The sequence below is a fragment of the Oncorhynchus mykiss genome, chromosome 23, assembly GCF_013265735.2.
Source record: "Oncorhynchus mykiss isolate Arlee chromosome 23, USDA_OmykA_1.1, whole genome shotgun sequence".
Taxonomy (NCBI): Eukaryota; Metazoa; Chordata; class Actinopteri; order Salmoniformes; family Salmonidae; genus Oncorhynchus; species Oncorhynchus mykiss.
This window is the reverse complement of record NC_048587.1, coordinates 33153549-33181222: the sequence shown is the minus strand read 5'-3', so window position 1 is coordinate 33181222 and position 27674 is coordinate 33153549. Positions and strand designations below refer to the sequence as shown.

The 27674-nt window shown below is 42.8% G+C and overlaps 2 protein-coding genes across 2 annotated transcripts; one reads left to right on the top strand and one right to left on the bottom strand.

Annotated features, from left to right (window-relative positions):
- Positions 1-1841: 1841 nt before the first annotated feature.
- Positions 1842-14909, bottom strand: LOC110502611 (tRNA (uracil(54)-C(5))-methyltransferase homolog-B). Its single transcript, XM_021580792.2, has 3 exons — positions 13902-14909; positions 10103-10342; positions 1842-3559 (listed from the first exon to the last, which is right to left on the bottom strand). Exons 1-3 carry the CDS (start codon positions 14547-14549, stop codon positions 2939-2941), a joined length of 1509 nt encoding a protein of 502 aa, XP_021436467.2. The 5' UTR covers positions 14550-14909; the 3' UTR covers positions 1842-2938.
- dnajb12a (DnaJ heat shock protein family (Hsp40) member B12a) lies at positions 14896-27350 on the top strand. The gene is made up of 9 exons (XM_021580793.2): positions 14896-15086; positions 15669-15837; positions 16188-16333; positions 22594-22773; positions 23031-23113; positions 23846-23955; positions 24431-24603; positions 24852-24993; positions 27100-27350. The coding sequence occupies exons 1-8, from the start codon at positions 14954-14956 to the stop codon at positions 24971-24973; spliced, it is 1116 nt and encodes a 371-aa protein (XP_021436468.2). The 5' UTR covers positions 14896-14953; the 3' UTR covers positions 24974-24993; positions 27100-27350.
- The last annotated feature ends 324 nt before the right edge of the window (positions 27351-27674 follow it).

Here is a 27674-nt window from a genome sequence, read left to right as displayed (position 1 = left end):
AGGCCAGCAAACACATTCCTCACATGCTAGGAACATATTTCCTCCAACATTGTAATGAAAAAGTGCCTCTCGGTCCCAAAACACACGTTTTCTGGAGACTTGTAGGAGGGGTGCTGACGTCGCCCACTGTATGCGCTTTCGGTAGCCTGATTGCCTTCGGTAGCCTGATTGCCAACCTGGCACTGTCCTCCTGAAGTGGTCAGTCAGATCGGAACACAATCAGACCACAAGGGGGGACCTGATCCTAGATCAGCGCTCTTACTCAGACACTTGATACAGCCCCAGGTCCCCCAGTACATTCACTATAACCTAAAAGGCTCAACTCATCCTAGATCAGCATCCCTACCCTAAGACACTTTATGATTACAACCCTGATGTGATGTTGACTAATCAATATATCAGAGAACATTCTAGAAATGTTATCAATCTGAAATCTGATTCAAGTTTGATGCAAATCTAGATGAGCAAACAACCAGGTAACTCCCCTTGTAGTACAAGTCATATAAGTGGCACCTAAGCCATAAAGATAAACAAAACATGCTCATCTTGACCCTCTGGAATCCATTTATCTTTTTCTCAACTATGTTTGACAATGTGGTCATCTGTCTCGCCAACCTGTCACTGTTCTACTAGCCTGGTCCCAGATCAGTTTGTGCTGTCTTGCCATCTCATATGCTGTTTTGCCAACTCCTATGGTCACTGTCACAAGACAGCACAAACAGATCTGGGACCAGGCTACATATCTCCTGGCTTAGGGAGATATGTACTGGTCAGCAGCTCTGGTGGTCTAGGTCTAGCATGACGTCATCCCTCTGACCACTTCTGGGGAGAAAAAAACACACTGTTGTCAAGCATGCCAAGGAGCACTTGTTGCAACACATTACGACACATGAACAACATAACCTCTCTAGCTCAAACAGGCGGTTTCTACTACTCTGTATTTGAAACATTATTTGCACATTACGTGCAATAAGTCAGTGAACTATAGTGGCAGTGAAGTACAGTGAACCAGTACCTTCAACCAGGGCTCACATTGAAGGGGTATATGGGGGTATGCCATACCCCTTATTAATGAAAATGGCAAAAAGCATACCTTTTAAGCTTAAGATTTTGAAGGGGGAAAAAGATATCCCTTTTATAAGCGTTATAAAAACATCGCTTAACTCTGTAATGCTTTAGGCTATAAACAAGCAGCAACTTTCATGAGAAAGGCGTGATTCTGATGCATATGGGGATATATTTGGTTCGAGGACTCAAAGCAAAGCAAAAATCGACTTTTCTTGGGAAGTAATCTAATGTGTGACTCAGTCAGCATCTCTTTCTGAAGAATATGTTTAACTAATATACTTGATGGTTCATGTTAATTACAATATTATTATCATGATATAGCCTACCCAAAATATGCCATGAGTCATGTTACAAAATCCTGCGTAGAATTGTAGGAAATTTGCTTCTAAACCACAAAAATGTACTAGAGCAACCATTTTTTATTTTGTTGTAAAAACGTAGTTGTTCTTTCACAATAGCTTGTCAGTGGAACAATTATCATTCCTCACAATGGGCTACATATAGGGTGATTAGTGTGCTTCTGTCAGCAAGAACAGTACTGTTGTTCTCCATACTTCTATTATTCCACTTCTTCCCAGTTTTGCTAGTGCTCCTATTTACTTGAATTCTGACATACCTACTTGTGCCTTTGAAAATAAATCTTGAGGCCAACATTTTCGTAGGCCTTTTCATCTAAGCTATGTCCTGGACAGAGCTGCTTGTAAGTCATAAAAATGAGAAAAAGCTATATTGAAATGCTTCTTGCCTCAAGTGTCTTGTTTTGTCCTTTTAGTACTTCAAACCAATTTGTAAAGTTGTGAATGTATATTCAACTTTTAAAGCATACATGTGATTTTATTTTAATTCCACCTTGGTCATAGACCTACGCCTCCCAGGAGTCCTCAGAACTGACCAATTAACAGCTGCTATCTATATGCATATGTCATAAATTATATATTAAAGGTGACATTGTCATTCCCACTGTAGAGTGAATTGCGAAATGTGACATAACGCAGTGTTTATACACCATTGATAGAATATGCGATACACTTGTGATTTGTGAAGCATTTATGTAGTGCTTATGAAGCCTTTATGTATGCTAAACTTTGTGAGTTGTATTTGGTTTAAAGCAGGACAGAAAATTGCTTACTTCCTGCATTGATCCCAAACTTGTCAAATATGTCCATAATGTATTTTGTTCTAAGTTTGTTATATGTTAACTATGGGTTTTAGAAGGAAGAACTGATCAAATACTGTAGATTCCACCCTAGTTGATCAAGTTTATGGGTACCTTCTGTCTTGTATGTCAGCAATAATGGAAGATGTGTACCATACCTGAAGGCAACACAGTATTAGTTAATAGTTGGACCATTGGACTCCATAGCACCACCTAGTGTAGATATATAGACTTTATGCCTATTCAGTTCAGGCATGTAACATGAAGTAACAGGAAATACAGCATGTGCATATGCCTCATTCAAACACAGAATACAGGAAGATAGCGTAGAATCTATTCTTGCATTTTGTGAGCAAGCAACCCCAAACACACTTCCCCTGCTCTCCACTCATTTCCTACTTTTGATCCATTCACAAAAGGCAGGAAATGTTTTGCTTCACTCCTGCTGCAGGATTTAGGGACACAACCCCCCCATTAGACTTGCATCTGTCTCTGAATAACACAACTTTCATTCAACATTCTACATGACATTGAAAAGCTCTCAGCATTTTTTTACATGTAATAATCACTTTCCTTTTTGAGAGGATTTTGGAATTGAGTTTCCACTGATTTGACTGTTTTATCTCTGTAGTCATCACACAATCCAGAGGACACCATTCACTAAGTGTAAGAACTAGAAAAACTTGATACGGAAGTTGTAGTGGTAGTAATGAACTATCTTTCAAAGACCAACAGCAGTTCGCAGTGTGGCGTGTGAGGGAACATATCCACAGGCACAGCCACAGTCGGCCTGAAAGCCTCGCCTGTCAGCTTCCTATGTGGGTCGGGACTGCAACACAGTTCCCTGAAGTTCCTCATGGCCTCTCCTTCGGGTTTGCAGGAGATATAGAGCAGCCTGCGGATGGATGAGTGATTCCTTAGAGTCCGGATCACACGATAATGCAGTCCAGCGCGGGCTGGGTTCACCACAGCCGTGAGGGGGCCTCCAGAGGCAGTGGTGGAGCCCAGGACCTCCATGAGCCCAGGAAGGACAACCTCGGCTTTCCCAGGGAGGAACTCACAATTCTGGATCTTGTTGAGGGCTGCGTTGTGCCTGGCGTCTTCCACGGCCTGCTGGATGAGTTCTATCCCGATTACCCGGTCCGCTCTGGGGGACATGGTTATCCCGATGGCCCCCGTTCCACAGCACACATCCAAGAGTGTGCCCCCTCCTCCTACCTCTCGAGCTCCATTTGGGAGGCCCATCTCTCTCACTGTGCGGTACAGCGAATCCGCCGCCCCTTGGTTCACCTGGAAGAAAGCGTCTGCCGAGATGCGGAACTTGAACCCCAAAATCTGTGGATAATATAAGTGCATGATAAATACATCTTAGGGATTCAAATTTCTGTTAATTTTGCTCCTGACTTATTGATCCTCAATAATCGGTCAACAAACTAACATTTTTTGCAAACAATAAAATTAAGTGACCAACAGAAAATACTACCAGAGATCTGTATATAATGACGAGATGCTTATGTTTCCGCCCTAACAATGGGAGTCGTCCCAAGGCGGGAAGGCAGACGACAAGCTTAGGCCCAAAATAATCCCATAGAAACGTATTGGGCTTATTTTGGACATATTTTGGCGAGAGTGAAACCTCTTGTTTTGCCTCATCCTCCCAGATACTATGCATGCATACAAGGACCAGATATTTTTCATTAAGAGCTAAATGGAAACATGCAACAATAGCAAGCCTATCGTCTTACAGTTCATATAGCCTATTATTGAACATGCAACTCCCTTCATGAAGCAGCAAACAAAAAGCCGACTCCAACGTCGTTCTAGAGGATTTGGCAGGACGTCCAACCGGCCTCACAGCCGCAGACTAAGTATTACCACGTCAGCCCAGGGTCTCCACATCCAGCTTCTGGACAACTGATGAAACCGTGGTTTTGCACAACCAAATAATTTCTCCACAAACTGTCAGAAACGGTCTCAGGGAAGCACATCTGCGTGCTCGTCATCCTCACCAGGATCTTGACTTGATTGCTGTTTGGCGTCGCTACCGACTTCGGTTGGCAAATGTTCACCTTCGAACTATACCGGCCAGATGGCAGACACTGTGTATGGTGTTGTGTGGGGGAGCGGTTTGCTGATGTTAACATTGTGAACAGAGTGCCCCATGGTGGCAGTGGAGTTATGGTATGGGCAGGCATAAGCTACGGACAACGAACACAATTGTATTTTATCGATGGCAATTTGAATGCACAGAGATACTGTGACGAGATCTTGAGGGCCATTCTCGTGCCATTCATCTGACGTCAGCACCTCATGTTTCAGCATGCTAATGCACAACCCCATGTCGCAAGGATCTGTATACAATTCCTGGAAGCTGAAAATATCCCAGTTCTTCCATGGCTTGCATATTCACCAGACATGTCACCCATTGAGCTTGTTTGAGATGCTTTGGATCGACGTATACGACAGCTTGTTCCAGTTCTATCCAGCAAATTCACACAGCCATTGAAGAGGAGTGGGACAACATTCCACAGGACATAATCAACAACTCTATGCAAAGGAGATTTGTCGCTGCATGAGGCAGATGGTGGTCACACAAGATACTGACCGGTTTTCTGATCCACACCCCTACCTTTTTTTTAAGGTATTGGTGATCAACAGATGCATATCTTTATTCCCGGTCATGTGAAATCCATAAATTAGGTCCTAATGAAATTATTTCAATCGACTTATTTCCTTAAATTTCAGCCACACCTGTTGCTGACAGGTGTATAAAATCTAGCACACAGCCATGCAATCTCCATAGACAAAACATGGCAGTAGAATGGCTTTCAAAGTGGCAGAGTTATGTGTCACATTTCCAACAAGTCAGTTCATCATATTTCTGCCTTGCTAGAGCTGCCCCGGTCAACTGTGATGTTACTGTGAAGTGGAAACGTCTAGGAGCAACAACGACTCTTCTAAGAACTGGTAGGCCACACAAGCGCACAGAACTGGACCGCCGAGTGCTGAAGCACGTATAGATTGTTGCAACCGAGGACAGACTCTTCATGAAATGGGTTTCCATGGCCGGGCAGCAGCACACAAACCTAAGACCATCATGCACAATGTCAAAAGCCAGCTGGAATGGTGTAAAGCTCACCACCATTGAACTCGGGAGCAGTGGAAACGCATTCTCTGGAGTGATGAATCACGCTTCACCATCTGGCAGTCCAAAAGAAGACTGGGTTTGGAGGATGCCAAGAGAACTCTACCTGCCCCAATGCATAGTGCCAACAGTAAAGTTTGGTGGAGGAGGAATAATGGTCTGGGGCTTTATTTCATGGTTTGCGCTAGACCCCTTAGTTCCAGTGAAGGGAAATCTTAACGCTACAGCATACAATGACATTCTAGACGATTCTACGCTTCCAACTTTGTGGCAACAGTTTGGAGAATAACCTTTTCTGTTTCAGCATGACAATGCCCCCGTGCACAAAACAAGGTCCATACAGAAATGGTTTATCGAGATCGGTGTGAAGAACTTGACTGACCTGCACAGAGCCCTGATCGCAACCCCATCAAACACCTTCGGGATGAATTGGAATACTGACTTCGAGCCTAATCACCCAACATCAGTGCCCGACCTCACTAATACTAGTGGCTGAATAGAAGGAAGTCCCCTCAGCAATGTTCCAACATCTAGTAGAAAGCCTTCCCAGAAGAGTTATGGCAGCAAAGGGGGGGGACGAACTCCATATTACTGCCCATGATTTTGGAATGAGATGTTTGACGAGCAGGTGTCCACATGCTTTTGGTAATGTGGTGTAATTACCTCCACGTTTCTACGGTTGGATTTTCGTAAGGCTACTTTGAAGCAAGGTTAAACATGCCTCATTATTTGAAGGAAAGTAAAAGTAAAAGTTCAGGTTTCAAACAATTATACTGCCTCAAGCTCACATTGCAAAGTGGTGGGTGAAACGCTGATAAGTCAACGGTAGGCAGGCTATAGCCTATACACACGAATGGCGATTGGGAGGCGCGTTTTAATTAAGAGTTGAGATTCATAAATAAAAATAGCTCCTTTTAATCCAGGCCACCAAAGTTAAGTTCTGCTGCCTGCAACATCCTCCAGCATGACCGGTTTGGCGGTGGGTCAGTCATGGTGTGGGGTGGAATTTCTTTGGGGGGCCGCACAGCCCTCCATGTGCTCGCCAGAGGTAGCCTGACTGCCATTAGGTACCGAGATGAGATCCTCAGATCCCTTGTGAGACCATATGCTGGTGCGGTTGGCCCTGGGTTCCTCCTAATGCAAGACAATGCCTCATATGGCTGGAGTGTGTCAGCAGTTCCTGCAAGAGGAAGGCATTGATGCTATGGACTGGCGCGCCCGTTCCCCAGACCTGAATCCAATTGAGCACATCTGGGACATCACGTCTCGCTCCATCCACCAATGCCACGTTGCACCACAGACTGTCCAGGAGTTGGCGGATGCTTTAGTCCAGGTCTGGGAGGAGATTCCTCAGGAGACCATCCACCACCTCATCAGGAGCATGCCCAGGCGTTGTAGGGAGGTCATACAGGCACGTGGAGGCCACACACACTACTGAGCCTCATTTTTACTTGTTTTAAGGAAATTACATCAAAGTTGGATCAGCCTGTAGTGTGGCTTTCCACTTTAATTTTTAGTGTGACTCCAAAACCAGACCTCCATGGGTTGATAAATTTGATTTCCATTAATAATTTGTGTGATTTTGTTGTCAGCACATTCAACTATGTAAAGAAAAAAGTATTTAATAAGAGTATTTCATTCATTCAGATCTAGGATGTGTTATTTTTTTGAGCAGTGTATTTCCGGTGGCTAACTGATTAACATCCCTAATACATCTCATTTATACTAATGGCCTTTAAGCAAAATAGATTTAGACATTTTACTGTTCTTCTTCCACAATAACCTACACTGCTAAACTCGATCACCATGTAGTTAAAAAGCACTGTTAATTTATATTTGTAAATGCACCATTAAAAAGTATGATAGATTTGGGTAATTGGTGAAATAAGTATAGCCAGCTATAATTGTAATGGGTTAACAGATAATAAGAAAAGACTAACAATATATACCTTCAACGGTGGTCCGACCAATCGGATTCCACGCTTCAAGATTGCTTCCATCACGTGGACTGTGATATGTTCTGGACAGCCTCAGATATCAACATTGATGTATACGCTGATTCGGTGAGCGAGTTAATTAGCAAGTGCATCGGTGGTGATGTACCCACGGTGACTATTACAACCTTCCCCAACCAGAAACCGTGGATTGATGGCAGCATTCGCGCAAAACTGAAAGCGCGAACCACTGCTTTTAATCATGGCAAGGCGACCGAAAACAAGACCGAATACAAACAGTGTTTGTACAATAATATATACAATATACAATAAATAAAAAGATATACATAAAAATCAGCTACATGTTAATACAATGTTCTTGCATTTTTTACTGTGTAGTTTAATGCGTACAGTGCATTCGGAAAGTATTCAGACCCCTTGACTTTTTCCACATTGTTATTTTACAACCTTGTTCTGAGGGATTTTTAAATCTATTTTAATATACACACAAAGCAAAAACAGTGACATTTTTTCAAATATATAAATAAAAGAACTGATATCACATTCACATAAGTATTCAGTACTTTGTTGAAGCAACTTTGGCAGCGATTACAGCCTTGAGTCTTCTTGGGTATGACACTACAAGCTTGGCACACCTGTATTTGGGTAGTTTCTCCCATTCTTCTCTGCAGATCCTCTCAACCTCTGTCAAGGTTGGATGGGGAGCGTTGCTGCACAGCTATTTTCAGGTCTCTCCAGAGATGTTTGATTGTGTTCAAGTCCGGGTTCTGGCTGGGCCACTCAGATATTCAGAGACTTGTCCCGAAGCCACTCTTGCGTTGTCTTGGCTGTGTGCTTAGGGTCATTGTCCTGTTGGAAGGTGAACAGTCGCCCCAGTCTGAGGTCCGGAGCACTCTAGAGCAAGTTTTCATCAAGTATCTCTCTGTACTTTGCTCTGTTCATCTTTCCGTTGATCCTGACTCGTCTCCCAGTCCCTGCCACTGAAAAACATCCCACAGCATGATGCTGCCACCAACATGCTTCACCGTAGGGATGGTGCCAGGTTTCCTCCAGATGTGACGCTTGGCATTCAGGCCAAAGAGTTCAATCTTGATTTTATAAGACCAGAGAATCTTGTTTCTCATGGTCTGAGAGTCCTTTAGGTGCCATTTGGCAACTCCAAGCAGGCTGTTATGTGCCTTTTACTGAGGAGTGGCTTCCATCTGGCCACTCTACCATAAAGACCTGATTGGTGGAGTGCTGCAGAGATGGCTGTCCTTCTGGAAGGTTCTCCAATCACCACAGAGGAACTCTGGAGCGCTGTCAGAGTGACCATCGGGTTTTTGGTCACCTCCCTGACCAAGGCCCTTCTACCCTGATTGCTCAGTTTGGCTGGAGTCTTGGTGGTTCCAAACTTCTTCCATTTAAGAATGATGGAGGCCACCGTGTTCTTGGGGACTTTCAATGCTGCAGAAATGTTTTGGTATACTTCCCCAAATCTGTGCTGACACAATCCTGTCTTGGAGCTCTAAAAACAATTCCTTTGACCTTATGGCTTGGTGTTTGCTCTGAAGTGCACTTTACCACAGATGGACTCCAATCAAGTTCAACATCTCAAGGATGATCAATGGAAACAGGATGCACCTGAGTTCAATTTTGAGTCTCATAGCAAAGGGCCTGAATACTTATGTAAATGTGATATTTAAGTTATTTAAGTTTCTTATTATTTATAAATGTGCTAAAAAAAATCAAAACTTTGTGCCTTGTAAGGTATTGGTATTGGTATTGTGTGTAATTTGAGGGGGGAAACGATTTAATCAATTTTAGAATAAGGCTATATAACATAACAAAATGTGAGAAAAGTCAAGGGGTCTGAATACTTTCAGAATGCACTGTACATCCTGACCATGCTTGGTTCCACATACAGCTGTGAATCAGCCTTCCCCACAATTAGCTTGATTCAAAACAAATACCGCAACAGGCTCACCAATGAACACCTGCACCAGTGTTTCAGAGTTGCTCTCATACCGTTTGTGTCAAAGTTCAAAGCATTGGCAGGAGACCGAAAGTGTCATTTCTCTCATTAATGCAGGGCAAGGCCCTGGGTGACGTTCTGTGCATTCAGATTATTGTTTTTGTTCAACTCTCCTTTGTTCTCCAGAAAACATGCACTTTATTTTATTTTAAAAAAATATTCAAGGCCCATGTACAATGGTTCACAGTGCACTTTCTGCATAGACAATTATGCAACCACTTTTGTTCTTCAGCAATGTTGACGCAACGTTGCACATGTTTACATTCAAAATAATGTAATTAAAATTCTCAGTCTCATTTAATGTAATTAATGTACATTTTATATAACAACATATTTCCTAAGTCGTAGACAACTACTGTATGTTTGTTACTACGCTGTAACGATAAAGGACGATATCCATCCGGACCTTTGCCACCCTGGAAGTTGGTGTCACTGGACCTTCTCTAATAGTAGTTGAGTACACCTGCTCTAAGCAGTCTATGGACAAGGTATGATGACAGCAATCCCATGTTTTGGTTTTATTTACCTGGCCACTGCTTCCAAATGCTAAATTCTAATCAAATGGTATTGATTTTAGATTTTTTTGCACTCATGTTCAAATCATGCTAAAGTATGAAAATGTATTGTGTCGCTCAAATAAGTTACTTATTGATGATTTGGACATGAAGCGTGAAAAATTATAATATCAGTACCATTGACTGCCAATTTGCAGAGGAGTACAGAGTGCAGTGATATTGTATTGTATTGCAATGTATTGTATTCACCTCCTCGTGTATGTGTGGCTGGCCATGCAGCAGCTGGTAGGGGGATTCCTCGTGGCTGCAACGGGTCATGGAGCTCTCCTGGAAGTACAGGGAGTCTAGTTGGCAGATGGCACCAGGCCCCTGGGTGAAGTACTCCACCAGGGAGGACTTATGGACCTCTATCTCCTCCGGGGTGAGCCTCTGTGGGTGGAAATAGACGATGGCCATGGTGTGGCCTGCTGCGTTGGTCCTCACTGTCACCTGTGAGTGTGTAATAATTTATAGGGTTCATGTGTATACAGCAGTACTGTGTCAAGACAATTTACCCCCCCCCCCCCCCCCCCCCCCCCAGCAACAATAAAGTATCGGCCTAATCTATCCTATCCCAGCCTTTTTCATTGGGGCGGCAGGTAGCCTAGTGGTTAGAACATTGGACTAGTAACCGAAAGGTTGGAAAATCGAATCCCCGAGCTGACAAGGTAAAAATCTTGTCATTCTGCCCCTGAACAAGGCAGTTAACCCACTGTTCCAAGGCCGTCATTGAAAATAATATTTTTTTCTTAACTGACTTGCCTAGTTAAATAAAGGTCAAATAAAAAAAATTCCATTCCTCTGGGCCCTCCAGCAGTTCTATTTATTTGAAGTATTCCAACACAAGAACAGCTGAAACACCTGTACCAATGGGCTTGTTCGACATTGCAGGCGACTTCTGACTGACTTATCTACGAATCACCTTGCATCATAAATAAACTAGTTATTATTTGCAGATGAGTCAATCAGTCACAATTTACCCACAATGCATCACGGATTTCACACTCTTGAACACAGCTCGGGCTGTGGCGGTCATGAAATTGTCAAGAAAATAACTGCCTGTTTAACAGTAATAGACCGTAATTAACATAAACACATTTAGCATCTCCTGGCTTCCACATAGCCTACAAGCCACTGATGAAGACCTTTGGAACATCTACATTTTAAAAAGTCTAATAAATCCATTTAATATAGCCTACACCCCTCAAACTCAACTCTGGACCTTAACCTTAAAGCCAGTTTCATTACTTTTTTTTCATTGATCTGGGACCGATGTAGACCTGGGACACCAGGTGTGTGCAATTAATTATCAGGTAGAAGAGAAAACCAGCAGGCGCCGGACCTCGTAGGGTAAGAGTTGAGTACCCCTGGCCGACACTATCACAATAAAAAAAATACAATTTAACATTGCTGAATAAAATAGAAAGTATATTTTCTCCAAACGATTTCCAAGGAAGTGCACACATGCGACTATTCTGTGTTGAGCGGTTTACAAAGAAACAGCTCTTCCTATATGCTTAATTTAGAGTTATGTATGCAACTTTAGTGTTGATACAAACGCTGGGCTATATGTTAATACGTTTTAAGGCTGCGTGATGCGACTAATGATGACTTGAAAAAAGTTGCATGAAAGGCATGAGCTCTGATTTGTTTGTATAGCAGGCTGCACACAATGCACTCGTCTCTCATTCACAAACACTTGATAATATTCTCACCAGCCCTCGAATTTCCCGGCGGCATCCCCTTTGTGTGGCCGTAATGCCCCCTAAAAAAACAATGCCTTTTGTGACCGTTGTACCCTTGGGCTGAATATAATAATTATAATTCCCGGCTGCCGTGCTCCGAAGCACCTCTCACTCACATGGTTCTCTCAAATATCTCATTAGCCAATGCCAGTCACGTGATTGGGTCCTTCTCACAGGCATCTCAGCTGAGAAGTAGGCTACAAGTGAATACATGACACCCACCCTGTATTCAAGAACATGTTATGTCTAAACTGATGGCGGGCACAACTCAAAAACCTCAGATGATCTAAACTATGAAATATGTGAATATGAAAAAAAATCTGAATTTCCACTTTTTTAGATCATGTTAGTTTAAGGTAAAAGATTTAAAAAAAATACTATTTATATGCATCTAAAAATTATCAAGAAATTATCAAATAGTCGACAACCCTGTTTGTAAGGTTTTAAAATATATAAATCTCAACCGTTTACATTTTCCAGTGATGAAGACATGGATGTCTCATGGTATGGTGGAAATTAGAGGTCGACCGATTATGGTTTTTCAACGCCGATACCGATTATTGGAGGACCAAAAAAGCCAATACCGATTAATCGGCTGATTTAAAAAATATATATTTGTAATAATGACAATTACAACATTACTGAATGAACACTTATTTTAACTTAATATAATACACCAATAAAATCAATTTAGCCTCAAGTAAATAATGAAACAGGTTCAATTTGGTTTAAATAATGCAAAAACAAAGTGTTGGAGAAGAAAGTAAAAGTGCAATATGTGCCATGTAAGAAAGCTAACATTTCAGTTCCTTGCTCAGAACATGAGAACATATGAAAGCTGGTGGTTCCTTTTAACAGGAATCTTCAATATTCCCAGGTAAGAAGTTTTAGGTTGTAGTTATTATAGGAATTATAGGACTATTTCCCTCTATACCATTTGTATTTCATTAACCTTTGACTATTGGATGTTCTTATAGGCACTTTAGTATTGGCAGTGTAACAGTTTAGCTTCCGTCCTCGCTCCTCCCTGGGCTCGAACCAGGAACACATCGACAACAGCCGCCATCGAAGCAGCGGTACCCATGCAGAGCAAGGGGAACAACTACTAGAAGGCTCAGAGCGAGTGTTGTTTGAAACGCTATTAGCGCGCTAACTAACTGGCCATTTCACTTCGGTTACACCAGCCTCATCTCGGGAGTTGATAGGCTTGAAGTCATAAACAGCGCAATGCTTGACGCACAACGAAGAGCTGCTGGCAAAATGCACAAAAGTGCTGTTTGAATGAATGTTTACATGCCTGCTTCTGCCTACCACCGCTCAGTTAGATACTTAGATACTTGTATGCTCAGTCAGATTATATGCAACGCAGGACACGCTAGATAATATCTAGTAATATCATCAACCATGTGTAGTTAACTAGTGATTATGATTGATTGTTTTTTACAAGATACATTTAATGCTAGCTAGCAACTTACCTTGGTTTACTGCATTCGTGTAACAGGTAGTCAGTCTCCTTGTGGAGTGCAACGAGAAAGAGGCAGGTCGTTATCGCGTTGGACTAATTAACTGTAAGGCTGCAAGATTGGATCCCCCGAGCTGACAAGGTGAAAATCTGTCGTTCTGCCCCTGAACAAGGCAGTTAACCCACCGTTCCTAGGCCGTCATTGAAAATAATAATGGTGTTCTTAACTGACTTGCCTAGTTAAATAAAGGTATAAAAATGTAAAAATTATTATTATATATATATATATTTTAATCGGCAAATCGGCGCCCAAAAATACTGATTTCCGATTGTTATGAACTTGAAATCGGCCCTAATTAATCGGCCATTCCGATTAATCAGTCAACCTCTAGTGGAAATGCAGAAGATGTCAACTTTGAGCACCTTAATCTCTTGAATGTTTTGGCATTCATGTCCACAAAGTCACTTTCGGAGCACCATTATTATTTGTAGATCAGTCAAGTCAGTTAATTTACCTAAGATGCATCACAGTTTTGATGCTTTCAAAAACGGCAGTTGCATTGCATCAACCAATGGTTGTTTGCCACTTCATCGACTGCACAGTTAGGCATCAGATTGCTTGCTATATCATATGATGTGATTAGCTGATATGTTAAACACCTATACAAGTGATGTGAGATCTGATCAAGCAGGAATGCCACCACTATTAATTTGATTCGAAGTAGTTGTGATGGTGTTAGGATACATTAAATATATTAAATTACTGGTGGGCCCTCTGAACTGGGTTTAGATACTATCCTACCTCCCTCCAGTGGCCTCCGTCGTGGAACAGCAGACAGGGCTCCAGGGCTGAAAGGCGGAGGAAGTCCTGGTAGCACCTGGCCACCAGTTTATGTCTCTCGGGCATGTTGAGGAGGTGGTCCCCGTTCACACACACAATGTTTCCCACCTTTCCCGTTCCCACGTAGAACCCCACCGTCTTAGGGTTGCCATCCACGCCACGGTTGACTGAGAAGGTAGACTTATTGCGGTAGCCGTCCCTGACAGGTGACGGTAAGATAGGCAGCAGAGGGAAGCTGAGTTTGGTACTCCTGGGTGGAGTACATTGTGTCAAGGCCTTATGTTGGGTCGACTCTCCACATAAGAGCTGATCTGAGAGCTGTAGTAGGATCCTCTCCTGGTGCTTCTGTTTCAGCTGGAGTTGATCGTAGTAACTCAGGCGCCACAGAGGAGTGACAGCGTCGGCCAGTCTCTCCTCCCAGGGCAGGTGTTCATTTGATGCAGGCTTGTTCCTGAACTTCTTTCTCCATTTCTTCTTTGATAATTTTGGTGGTTTCCCTGGGTTGGTGGTGGTATCCTTGGCTCCCGAGCATAGACATGCCTCCACCAGAACATTTACTAGCTTATGTTTTAGTAATGCTGTCCTTAAACCCGCTAGTATTAAAAGCATGGCAAATGGGGGATTATATGATTAAACTATACACAGGAACACACACGTTTTAATGGCTGTTGTACATACATTGGGATTATTAATCCTTGGACGCCTCCGTTGATCAGTTAGCTTGAATGAAGCTAGCTTTAAAAAAATATCTATATTGTTTAGCCACTTGTTACAATACATGTATTTACAATTTGACAAATATCTTAGACCACCAAACACATCCAGAATGGGTATATCGCAATTTGAAGCCAACTATGTTAAAATGAATTAGTCACTGACCCTGAATGTACACATGTCCACGGAGATTGAAATTCAATGACGTATTATTTAAGTTCCAACTTTTTTTTACCTTCCCGGTGACGCCATCATAGAGCGACCATCTGGCGAGTAAACAGACTAGTTCCGCTGTCGCGATGGAATCAAACAAGGACGAAGCTGAACGGTGTATTAAGATTTCTATAAGTGCGCTCAGTAAAAACCAGACAGACAGAGCTAAGAGGTTTCTAGAAAAGGCACAGCGTTTGTTTCCAACCGATCAGGCCAAAAGTACGTTGATTATCTATTTTTATGCGTGCAGTATTTCCTGTCAGTTGGTGGTGGGCCAAAGTACACTCAGAACCAAATATGCTAACTTTTAGCTAGCATGACATCGACCTCAGTTTTTGGAGAGGTGGTACTTGTAGTTCATTTTGTTATCAACAACTAATCTTTGTTATGGCATGTTGAGTGATTTCTCATGTTAATGATAAACATCTGCGATAGCTAGCAAGCTAACAACAAGCCTGCTAACGTTAGCTATCGACCCCGTTAGCTCTCGAGAAACTCATACCCAGCCCACCTAAGGCGCTTGCATTACAGTACATGAATGGCCAAGCAAGCTAGTAACTACTTCCCTAACTTTCTTGCTTGTAATATGCTGACACAGGTGGCACCACCAACATTGCTGTAACGTTACATAGTTACAAAATAGTGTTGGAGATAAAATGTAGGCCTTACTGTACTGTGATGCACGTCTTACATTTGCCTTAGTTATGGGGAGAGAAGTGTAAATTATATGGCTGCAGTGACATGCCAACGTTACCACTTATCATCTGCAGCTGTCCCGTAAACCTATTCCTATCCACCCAGGTTTACTAGAGTCTATCGAACAGAATAAGAAACCACCGGACGAAGAAGAGAGGCCTATGAATGGGGATGGTTCTGGAGTGAGACAACGTAGCCATGGGGACGAAGCCGGAGACTCAGCCACAGACTCAGCCAAACCATACACATCAGATCAGCTGGATGCTGTTAAAAAGTATGTCTGTGTACTTATTCCGTTTAACAGAGCCAGAATGAGTTCCCCCTAACCGCTGGTCCAGGATTTGGTATTTGTTTATCCTCTCTAATGGTTAAGGTTTGGAATCATGATTGGGGTTGATTCAATTATCCTAGATCTGTGTTTAAGGGGAACATATACTTTGTATACTTTGACAATTATAACCTCTGTCTATATTATGTTTTAACGGGCATACTTTAGAATGATTCAGACAACCTGAGATAGTGCTACATGGTTCATTGGTTGTTTTCTTGCTCATTGCTCGACTAATTGGGTTGCTTCACTGACTTGTTTACTTTCTCTTTGCTTCTCTTATGCCATGTGTGTAGAATAAAGAGTTGTAAAGACTACTATGAGATTCTGGGAGTTGAAAAGGACGCCGGCGAGGAGGACCTGAAGAAGTCCTACAGGAAACTGGCCCTGAAATTCCACCCTGATAAAAACCATGCTCCAGGAGCCACAGAGGCATTTAAAGGTAACCTCTTTTCTGGCAGTTGAAATGTCACTGCTTGATAATGAGTACACAATGTCATATCTGAAGTATACCATCATGGCAAAGTATGTTTAAAAGCTTAACTGAAGTTTTTATTTAACCAGGTAGGCCAGTTAAGAACAAGTTCTCATTTTAAACTGAGACCTGGCCAAGATTAAGCAAAGCAGTGCGACAAAAACAACAACACAGAGTTACACAAAACAAACTTATAGTCAATAACACAATATAAAAAAGCTATGTACAGTGTGTGCAAATGTAGAAGAGTAGGGAGGTAAGGCAATAAATAGGCCACAGAGGTGAAATAATTACAATTTAGCATTAACACTGGAGTTATAGATGTGCAGATGATGATGTGCAATTAGAGAAACTGGTGTGCAAAAAAGCAAGAGGGTAAGTAATAATATGGGGATGAGGTAGTTGGGTGTGCTATTTACAGATTGGCTGTGTACAGGTACAGTGATCGGTAAGCAGCTCTGACAGCTGATGCTTAAAGTTAGAGAGGGAGATATAAGACTCCAGCTTCAGTAATTGTTTTGCAATTCGTTCCAGTCATTGGCAGCAGAAAACTGTAAGGAAAGGCGGCCAAAGGATGTGTTGGCTTTGGGGATTAGAGGTCGACTGATTAATCGGTATGGCCGATTTAATTAGGGCCAATGTCAAGTTTTCATAACAATCGGAAATCGTTATTTTTGGGCGTCGATTTGGCCGATTTTAAAAATAAATTACATTCAAATATATATATATATATATATATATATAAAATATATATATTTATTTATTTATTTAGGCCAGTCAGTTAAGAACATATTCTTATATTCAATGACGGCCTAGGAACGGTGTGTTAACTGCCTTGTTCAGGGGCAGAACGACTGATTTTCACCTAGTCGGCTCAGGGGATCCAATCTTGCAACCTTATAGTTAACTAGTCCAACGCTCTAACCACCTGCCTCTCATTGCACTCCACGAGGAGCCTGCCTGTTACGCGAATGCATTAGAAGCCAAGGTAAGTTGCTAGCTAGCATTAAACTTATCTTCTAAAAAACAATCAATCATAATCACTAGTTATAACTACACATGGTTGATGATATTACTAGTTTATCTAGCGTGTCCTGTGTTGCATATAATCGATGCGGTGCGTATCGTTGCTCTAATGTGTACCTAACCATAAACACCAATGCCTTTCTTAAAATCAATACACAGAAGTATATATTTTTAAACCTGCATATTTAGCTAAAATAAATCCAGGTTAGCAGGCAATATTAACCAGGTGAAATTGTGTCACTTCTCTTATGATCATTGCACGCAGAGTCAGGGTATATGCAACAGTTTGGGCAGCCTGGCTCATTGCGAACTAATTTGCCAGAATTTTACGTAATTTTGACATAGCATTAAAGGTTGTGCAATCTAACGAGCATATTTAGACTTAGTGATGCCACATGTTAGATAAAATACCAAACGGTTCCGTATTTCACTGAAATAATAAACATTTTGTTTTCAAAATGATAGTTTCCGGATTCGACCATATTAATGACCAACGGCTCGTATTTCTGTGTGTTATTATAATTAAGTCTATGATTTGATAGAGCAGTCTGACTGAGCGATGGTAGGCAGAAGCAGGCTCGTAAGCATTCATTCAAACAGCACTTTCATGTGTTTTGCCAGCAGCTCTTCGCAAGCATAGCGCTGTTTATGACTTCAAGCCTATCAGACTAATGTCTGGTGCAACCGATGTGAAATGGCTAGCTAGTTAGTGGTGGTTTGCGCTAATAGCGTTTCAAACGTCACTCGCTCTGAGACTTGGAGTAGTTGTTCCCCTTGCTCTGCAGCTTCGCGGCTTTTGTGGAGCGATGGGTAACGATGCTTTGAGTGTGGCTGTTGTCAATGTGTTCCTGGTTCAAGCCCAGGTAGGGGCGAGAAGAGGGACGGAAGCTATACTGTTACACTGGCAATAGTATAGTGCCTATAAGAACATCCAATAGTCAAAGGTTAATGAAATACAAATGGTATAGAGAGAAATAGTCCTATAATTCCTATAATAACTACAACCTAAAACTTCTTACCTGGGAATATTGAAGACTAATGTTAAAAGGAACCACCAGCTTTCATATGTTCTCATGTTCTGAGCAAGGAACTCAAATGTTAGCTTTCTTACATGGCACATATTGCACTTTTACTTCTCCAACACTTTGTTTTTGCATTATTTAAACCAAATGGAACATGTTTCATTATTTATTTGAAGCTAAATAGATTTTTATTGATGTATTATATTAAGCTAAAATAAGTGTTCATTCAGTATTGTTGTAATTGTCATTATTACAAATTAAAACATTTAGAAAATCGGTCGATGTAATCGGTATCGGCTTTTTTGGTCCTCCAACAATTGGTATCGGTGTTGAAAAATCATAATCGATCGACCTCTATTGGGGATGACCAGTGAAATATACCTGCTGGAGAATGTGCTATGAGTGGGTGTTGCTATAGTGACCAGTGAGCTGAGATAAGGCGGGGATTTACCTAGCAAAGATTATAGATGACCTGGAGCCAGTAGGTTTGGCGACGAATATGTAGTGGGGGCCAGCCAGTGAGAGCATACAGGTCGCAGTGGTGGGTAGTGTATGGGGCTTTGGTGACAAAACGGATGGCACAGTGATAGACTACATCAAGTTTGCTGAGTAGAGGGTTGGAGTCTATTTTGTAAATGACATCGCTGAAGTCGAGGATCGGTAGGATAGTTAGTTTTACGAGGGTATGTTTGGCAGCATGAGTGAAGGAGGCTTTGCTGCGAAATAGGAAGACGATTCTAGATTTAATTTTGGATTGGAGATGCTTAATGTGAGTCTGGAAGGAGAGTTTACAGTCTAACCAGACACCTAGGTATTTGTAGTTGTCCACATATTCCAGGTCAGAACCAACCAGAGTAGTGATGCTAGTCGGGCTGGAGGGTGCGGGCAGCAATCGGTTGGAGAGCATGCACTTAGTTTTAATAGCATTTAAAAGCAGTTGGAGGCCACGGAAGGAGTGTTGTATGGCGTTGAAGCTTGTTTGGAGGTTTGTTAGCACAGTGTCCAAAGAAGGGCCAGATGTAAACAGAATGGTGTCGTCTGCGTAGAGGTGGATCAGAGAATCCCCAGCAGCAAGCGCAACATCATTGATATATACAGAGAAAAGAGTCGGCCCGAGAATCGAACACTGGCACCCCCATAGAGACTACCAGAGGTTCGGACAACAGGCCCTATGATTTGACACACTGAACTCTATCTGAGAAGTAGTTGGTGAACCAGGCAAGGCAGTCATTTGAGAAAACAAGGCTGTTGAGTCTGCCGATAAGAATGCGGTGATTGACAGTGTCGAAAGCCTTGGCCAGGTCGATGAAGACAGCTGCACAGTACTGTCTTTTATTGATGGTGGTTATGATATCGTTTAGGATCTTGAGTGTGGCTGAGGTGCACCCATGACCAGCTCATAAACCAGATTGCATAGTGGAGAAGGCACGGTGGGATTTGAACTGGTCGGTGATCTGTTTGTTAACTTGGCTTTCGAAGATTTTAGAAAGGCAGAGCAGGATGGATATAGGTCTATAACAGTTTGGGTCTAGAGTCTCTCCCCCTTTGAAGAGTGGGATGACCGCGGCAGCTTTCCAATCTTTGGGGATCTCAGACGATACGAAAGAGAGGTTGAATAGGCTAGTAATAGGGGTTACAATTTTGGTGGATAATTTTAGAAAGAGAGGGTCCAGATTGTCTAGCCTAGCTGATCTGTAGGGATCCAGATTTTGCAGCTCTTTCAGAACATCTGCTGCCGATTTGGGTGAAGGAGAAGCGGGGGGGGGGGGGGGGGGGGGGGGGGGGGCTTGGGCAAGTTGCTGCAGGGGGTGCAGAGAGATGTTGGCCGGGGTAAGGGTAGCCATGTGGAAAGCATGGCCAGCCTTGAAATGATCGATTATCGTAGATTTATCGTGGTGACAGTGTTTCCTATCCTCAGTGCAGTGGGCAGCTGGGAGGAGGTGCTCTTATTCTCCATGGACTTTGCAGTGTCCCAAAACCTTTTGGAATTAGTGCTACAGGAAGCAAATTTCTGTTGGAAAAAGCTAGCATAACTGACTGAGTATATTGATATCCTGACTTCCCTGAAAAGTTGCATATTGCGGGGGCTATTCGATGCTAATGCAGAACGCCACAGGATTTTTTTTTTGTGCTGGTCAAGGGAAGTCAAGTTAGGGGGGAACTAAGGGCTATATCTGTTCTTAGTTCTACATTTTTTTTAATGGGGCATGCTTATTTAAGATGGTGAGGAAAACACTTTTGAAGAGCAACCAGGCATCCTCTCCTGACGGGATGAGGTCAATATCCTTCCAGGATACCCGGGCCAAGTCCATTAGAAAGGTCTGCTTGCTGAAGTGTTTTAGGGAGCGTTTGACAGTGATGAGCGGTGGTTGTTTGACCACGGACCAATTACAGAGCTGAGATCCTGGTTGAAGACAGCAGAGATGTATTTAGAGGGCAAGTTGGTCAGGATGATGTCTAAGAGGGTGCCCATGGTTACGGATTTAGGGTTGTACCTGGTAGGTTCCTTGATAATTTGTGTGAGATTGAGAGCATCTAGCTTAGGTTGTAGGACGGACGGGGTGTTAAGCATGTCCCAGTTTAGGTCACATAACAATACGATCTCTGAAGATAGATGGGGGGCGATCAATTAACATATGGTGTCCAGGGCACAGCTTGGGGCTGAAGGGGGTCTACAACAAGTGGCAACGGTGAGAGACTTGTTTCTGGAACGGTGAATTTTTAAAAGTTGAAGTTCGAATTGTTTGGGCACAGACCTGGATAGCCTGCAGAGTTCTGTCATACTATCTCTGCAGTAGATTGCAACTCTGCCCCCTTTGGCAGTTCTATCTTGTCAGAAAATGTTATAGTTGCGAATGGAAATGTAAGGATTTTTGGTGGCCTTCCTAAGCCAGGATTCAGACACGGCTAGGTCATCCGGGTTGGCGGAGTGTGCTAAAGCAGTGAATAAAACAAACAAAGGGAGGAGGCTTCTAATGTTAACATGCATGAAACCAAGGCTTTTACGGTTACAGAAGTCAACAAATGAGAGAGCCTGGGGAATAGGTGTGATGCTGGGGGCTGCAGGACCTGGGTTAACCTCTACATCACCAGAGGAACAGAGAAGGAGTAGGATAAGGGTACGGCTAAAGGCTATTAGAACTGGTCGTCTAGTGCGTTCGGAACAGAGAGCAAAAGAAGCAGATTTCTGGGCGCGGAAGAATAGATTCAAGGCATAATGTACAGACAAGGGTATGGTAGGATGTGAGTACAGTGGAGGTAAACCTAGGCATTGAGTGACGATGAGACAGGTTTTGTCTCTATAGAAGCACCATTTAAGCCAGGTGAGGTCACCGCATGTGTGGGGGGTGGAACAAAAAGTATAGCTAAGGCATATTGAGCATGGCTGGAGGCTCTACAGTGAAATAAGATAATCACTAACCAAAACAGCAATCGACAAGGCATATTGACATTAGGGAGAGGCATGTGTAGCCGACTGATCATAGGGTCCAGTGAGTAGCTAGGTGAGCTGGAGACAAGGCGATTCAGACAGCTAGCAGGCCGGGGCTAGCAGATGGGACGTTGCAATGTAAGAGTCTGTTGAAACCCCCTCGGACGGTTACTTCGGCAGACGAGTCGTGATGGATCGGCGGGGCTCCGCGTCAGCAGTAAAGGGTCCAGGCCAATTGACTGAAGAGGTATTGTAGCCCAGGAATTGACTGATGGATCGATAGCCACTCGGATAGCTGCTAGCTCACTGCGATGATCCGGTGTAAAGGTTCAGAGCTTGCGGTAGGAATCCGGAGATGTGGTAGAGAAAAAGCAGTCCGATATGCTCTGGGTTGATTTTGCGCTGTGTAGACTGGCAGGGATTGACCGGCTGAGGCTGGCTGATGTCCGAGTTAAGGGTGATGGCTAACTGACTACTAGCTAGTAGCTAGTTAGCTGGCTAGCTGCTGATGGGGGTTCTGTTTCTAAAATATAAAAAATAGCAGATCCGTACCACATTGGGAGAGGCAAGTTGCAGGAGAGTATGTTCAGTCCGTAGATGGAAATTGGGTTATTGAGAGATTGAGATTAAAAATGTATACAAAATATATATGAAGAAAACAATATATACACGGGACAAGACAAAACAGACGTCCGACTTCTACGCCATCTTGGAACAATGGTTACTGTGTGTTTTTTTTTGTTCTCCAGCCATTGGCAATGCATACGCTGTACTCAGTAACACAGAGAAGCGGAGCCAGTATGACCAGTATGGTGAGGAGAGAGCTCACCCTACGAGACAACAGCACAGGCACCAGCGCCATGACTTCGAAGCCGACATCTCGCCCGAGGACCTCTTCAACATGTTCTTTGGAGGAGGTTTCCCATCACGTGAGTTGGGTCATATTATTAATTAGGCACTAAATGTAAGAAAATTGACTGAAACAGGGAGGGACTTCCTGGATTTCCCCAATAAGAAAAGCACATTTTTGTTTTCTGTGGCAAAATGTTTTGAAACATTATCGGTTCCATGCCCTAATGAATACAATCTTGGTTGTGGACAAAAATGAGGTCTAAATGATGTTCTGCTGGCCTGGATGTTTGGATGCTAATTGTTGTTTTATACTGTATGTTCTGCTCTATTCCAGGTAATGTACATGTTTACAGAAACGGCGGAATGCACTTTGGCCATCAGCATAGAGCAGGACCAGAGAGGAGAGAACAGCGGGATGTAAGTGAAATCTGTAGACTCCTTTTTGTTGATCAATGGACACCTTTCTTACATCCTCACTTCATGACAGAATGAAGAGTGCTGACCATGACAATAGTCAAACTTATACCGTGTTTAGTTATCTAGCTTATTCTGTGACGTGTGCTGAATTCAAAATGGAATCACCTGACCTCAACCCAATTGAGATGGTTTGGGATGAGTTGGACCGCAGTGTGAAGGAAAAGCAGCCAACAAGTGCTCAGCATATGTGGGAACTCCATAAAGACTGTTAGAAAAGCATTCCTCGTGAAGCTGGTTGAGAAAATGCCAAAAGTGCAAAGGGTGGCTACTTTGAAGAATCTAAAATATATTTTGATTTCAACTTTTTTTGTTTACTACATGATGATAGTTTTGATGTCTTCACTATTATTCTACAATGTAGAAAACCGTAACAATTAAGAAAAAACATTGAATGTCCAAACTTTTGACTGGTACCGTATGTGCTGAATACTAAATCGACCTCTATCCCTAGAGACTTTGTGTATATTTGAAAGCAATTGTTATAGTTCCATCTTACCCTCTGTCAGGCAGGTTGAGGTTCTGCCAATCCTTTCAGGTCTGCATAAACACCTAAAAAAGGAGTAGGGGCTATGAGTCCATTTGGAATTCACATGGGGAGTGCTTGAGCAGGGTTGACTCTTATCTCACTCTCTTTCTCTCTCTGTATATCTTTCTTTCTCTGTTCCCCTATAGGGAGGTTTTGCCCTGTTTGTCCAGCTGATGCCCATCCTCATTCTAATCTTCGTCTCCGCCCTCAGCCAGATGATGGTGACCCCTCCCCCCTACAGCCTTAGCCACCGCTCGTGAGTCTCAGTGTCCTCCTTTACACACTAACACTTCTACTACTCACTTATAAAATAGTTATACAAACATCTATACAGCTCTGCTACTTATGATAGCAGTGTTTGACAGACATGGTGGATCGTGACCCAGAATTTTCAGCTTGGGGTCACAGCTTCAGAATATATTAAACGTTCGTCAAGGAAATTTGAAAGGCTTTAGTTGAGTCAGTGTAAAACTTGATATTGATGAATAACCTCTAAAGCATTTCTGGTTATCACTTTATCACATATAATTTATTACATCTGAGGGTATCAGTAATTACAACATTAAATTATACATGTTTAGCCTTTGCTCGTAATGGACCTGTGTGTCAAGATTTTGATTGTATGACTTTTGTTTTTCTTGTAATTCTTTATGACGTCACTTAGGAAGTTGAACCACCCTGTTTATCACACTCTCACATCCTCTTTTATCACTTCCTGTGCTGCGCTGCAGAGGTGCGGGCCACATCAACCGGAGGCAGACACAGACCCTGAAGGTGGCTTACTACGTAGGAGCTAGCTTCACCAAGGAGTACTCTGGAAAAGACCTAAGGAATGTGGAGAGGAGCGTGGAGGAAGACTACATCTCCAACCTCCGGAACAACTGCTGGAAGGAGAAGCAACAGAGTAAGTCACAGCCCAACGTTAACACAACAGACATGCAAAGTTGGTACCCTTTTCACAGTATCTTGCCATATTGTACTTTACTGTACTGGCTTGGCTATTTTCCTCTCACATTGTCCTCTCCAGCATTCTAGCGACTACTAACCAGCCCAATACAGTGAAGTTATGCTGAAGTTAGCTATTTTTTGATCATTTGCGTGATTATATTTTTCAATATATTGGATACATTTTTGTGTGTTTTTGTCTTCCAGAGGAAGGCTTGCTGTACCGTGCTCGTTATTTCGGAGACTCTGACTTGTACCAAAGGGCTCAGCGGATGGGCACGCCTAGCTGCTCACGACTGTCAGAGATTCAGATCATGCTACATGGATAAGAACTCAAACAAACAGAATGGTAAATGTGATATTATATCAATATCAATTGATACTGTTTTGACTTCAATATTGTTTGATATCAGTTTGGTATCGATATGAGCAAGGCACGTCTTGATATTGGTTTATCCTTTCTGTTAACCTAAGCTTTTATGTAAAAAAAGCATACATGACTGTTCCTGCATGCACAAAACCTTCTCGCAGATGTTCTCACATGTTCTCAATTTAGCATACTTAATTGCCTGCTGATGGGTTATCGTTGACAGTGGATGGGCTTCCATTGCATTCAAACTGGTTGAGTAAGTTAGGTTCCCAGAACATTCACACCTGGCCCAATGGGCAACCAGTTGCCTCGACTTCACATAGCTGTGGAAGTGAAACGAAAAGTGAACTTTTACAGTTGCAATGTATTGTATTAAACCAATGTACACTGCTCAAAAAAATAAAGGGAACACTTAAACAACACAATGTAACTCCAAGTCAATCACACTTCTGTGAAATCAAACTGTCCACTTAGGAAGCAACACTGACAATAAATTTCACATGCTGTTGTGCAAATGGAATAGACAACAGGTGGAAATTATAGGCAATTAGCAAGACCCCCCCCCCCCCCCAATAAAGGAGTGGTTATTCTCAGTTCCTATGCTTCCTGGCTGATGTTTTGGTCACTTTTGAATGCTGGCGGTGCTTTCACTCTAGTGGTAGCATGAGACGGAGTCTACAACCCACACAAGTGGCTCAGGTAGTGCAGCTCATCCAGGACAGCACATCAATGCGAGCTGTGGCAAGAAGGTTTGCTGTGTCTGTCAGCGTAGTGTCCAGAGCATGGAGGCGCTACCAGGAGACAGGCCAGTACATCAGGAGACGTGGAGGAGGCCGTAGGAGGGCAACAACCCAGCAGCAGGACCGCTACCTCCGCCTTTGTGCAAGGAGGAGCAGGAGGAGCACTGCCAGAGCCCTGCAAAATGACCTCCAGCAGGCCACAAATGTGCATGTGTCTGCTCAAACGGTCAGAAACAGACTCCATGAGGGTGGTATGAGGGCCCGACGTCCACAGGTGGGGGTTGTGCTTACAGCCCAACACCGTGCAGGACGTTTGGCATTTGCCAGAGAACACCAAGATTGGCAAATTCGCCACTGGCGCCCTGTGCTCTTCACAGATGAAAGCAGGTTCACACTGAGCACATGTGACAGTCTGGAGACGCCGTGGAGAACGTTCCGCTGCCTGCAACATCCTCCAGCATGACCGGTTTGGCGATGGGTCAGTCATGGTGTGGGGTGGCATTTCTTTGGGGGGGCCGCACAGCCCTCCATGTGCTCGCCAGAGGTAGCCTGACTGCCATTAGGTACCGAGATGAGATCCTCAGACCCCTTGTGAGACCACCATGGTGTGGTTGGCCCTGGGTTCCTCCTAATGCAAGACAATGCTAGACCTCATGTGGCTGGAATGTGTCAGCAGTTCCTGCAAGAGAAAGGCATTGATGCTATGGACTGGCGCGCCCGTTCCCCAGACCTGAATCCAATTGAGCACATCTGGGACATCATGTCTCGCTCTATCCACCAACGTCACATTGCACCACAGACTGTCCAGGAGTTGGCGGATGCTTTAGTCCAGGTCTGGGAGGAGATCCCTCAGGAGACCATCCACCACCTCATCAGGAGCATGCCCAGGCGTTGTAGGGAGGTCATACAGGCACGTGGAGGCCACACACACTACTGAGCCTCATTTTGACTTGTTTTAAGGACATTACATCAAAGTTGGATCAGCCTGTAGTGTGGTTTTCCAATTTAATTTTGAGTGTGACTCCAAATCCAGACCTCCATGGGTTGATCAATTTGATTTCCATTGATAATTTTTGTGTGATTTTGTTGTCAGCACATTCAACTATGTAAAGAAAAAAGTATTTAATAAGAATATTTCATTCATTCAGATCTAGGATGTGTTGTTTAAGTGTTCCCTTTATATTTTTGAGCAGTATATATATATATATATATATATATATATTTTTTTTTTTTTTTTTTACTGATCTAATCGTTATCCTGTTTGATGTGTGCTTGCATGAGTTGCTGCCTGTATACTCTGATTTGATGTTTTATTAATTGCTCCATACTTATTTTTTCCCCTCAGATTATTTGGTACTTGAATCGAATGAGAAGAAATCAATATACAACGCCCTATTCAAGCCCACACAAAAATTGGAGCAGCAATTTGAGAGAAACTGCCTTAGATCCATGTGGTGGGTTGCAGACAGATAAGGCCTGTCAGGGGGGGACCCCTGTCTCTTTGCACACTCCTGTGGTCAGTCTTAACTTCCTATAGAACTGTGAAACAGACGGAGAAGGTGATGGCTGGTTTAAATACAAAAACACTTCAAGGCTGGCAGAACTAGACGGGTGTCATTGTTTTTTGAAAACGAGAGATTAAATGTATTTTTGAATGGTGCATTGCCTTCAGAAAGTATGAACACCCCTTGACTTTTCCACATTTAGTTGTGTTACAGCCTGAATTTAAAATTTGTTCAATATTTAAAAAAATATCACTGGCCTACACACAATACCCCATAATTATTATGTGGAATTATGTTTTTCAAAATGTTTACATTAATTACAAATGAAAAGCTGAAATGTCTTGAGTCAACAGGTATTCATCCCCTTTGTTATGGCAAGCCTAAATATGGTCAGGTGTAAAAAGGTGCTTAACAC

Bases quoted from the DNA above. Each gene is read 5' to 3' on its own strand.
- LOC110502611 (XM_021580792.2), bottom strand. From the start codon at position 14,549: ATGCTTTTAATACTAGCGGGTTTAAGGACAGCATTACTAAAACATAAG. The intron at 10,343-13,901 runs GTAGGATAGTAT...ACACACTCACAG, and splicing joins ACGGAGGCCACTGGAGGGAG to GTGACAGTGAGGACCAACGC. The intron at 3,560-10,102 runs GTGAATACAATA...TATTATCCACAG, and splicing joins AGCCACACATACACGAGGAG to ATTTTGGGGTTCAAGTTCCG.
- dnajb12a (XM_021580793.2), top strand. From the start codon at position 14,954: ATGGAATCAAACAAGGACGAAGCTGAACGGTGTATTAAGATTTCTATA. The intron at 15,838-16,187 runs GTATGTCTGTGT...CCATGTGTGTAG, and splicing joins CAGCTGGATGCTGTTAAAAA to AATAAAGAGTTGTAAAGACT. The intron at 23,956-24,430 runs GTGAGTCTCAGT...GCTGCGCTGCAG, and splicing joins TACAGCCTTAGCCACCGCTC to AGGTGCGGGCCACATCAACC.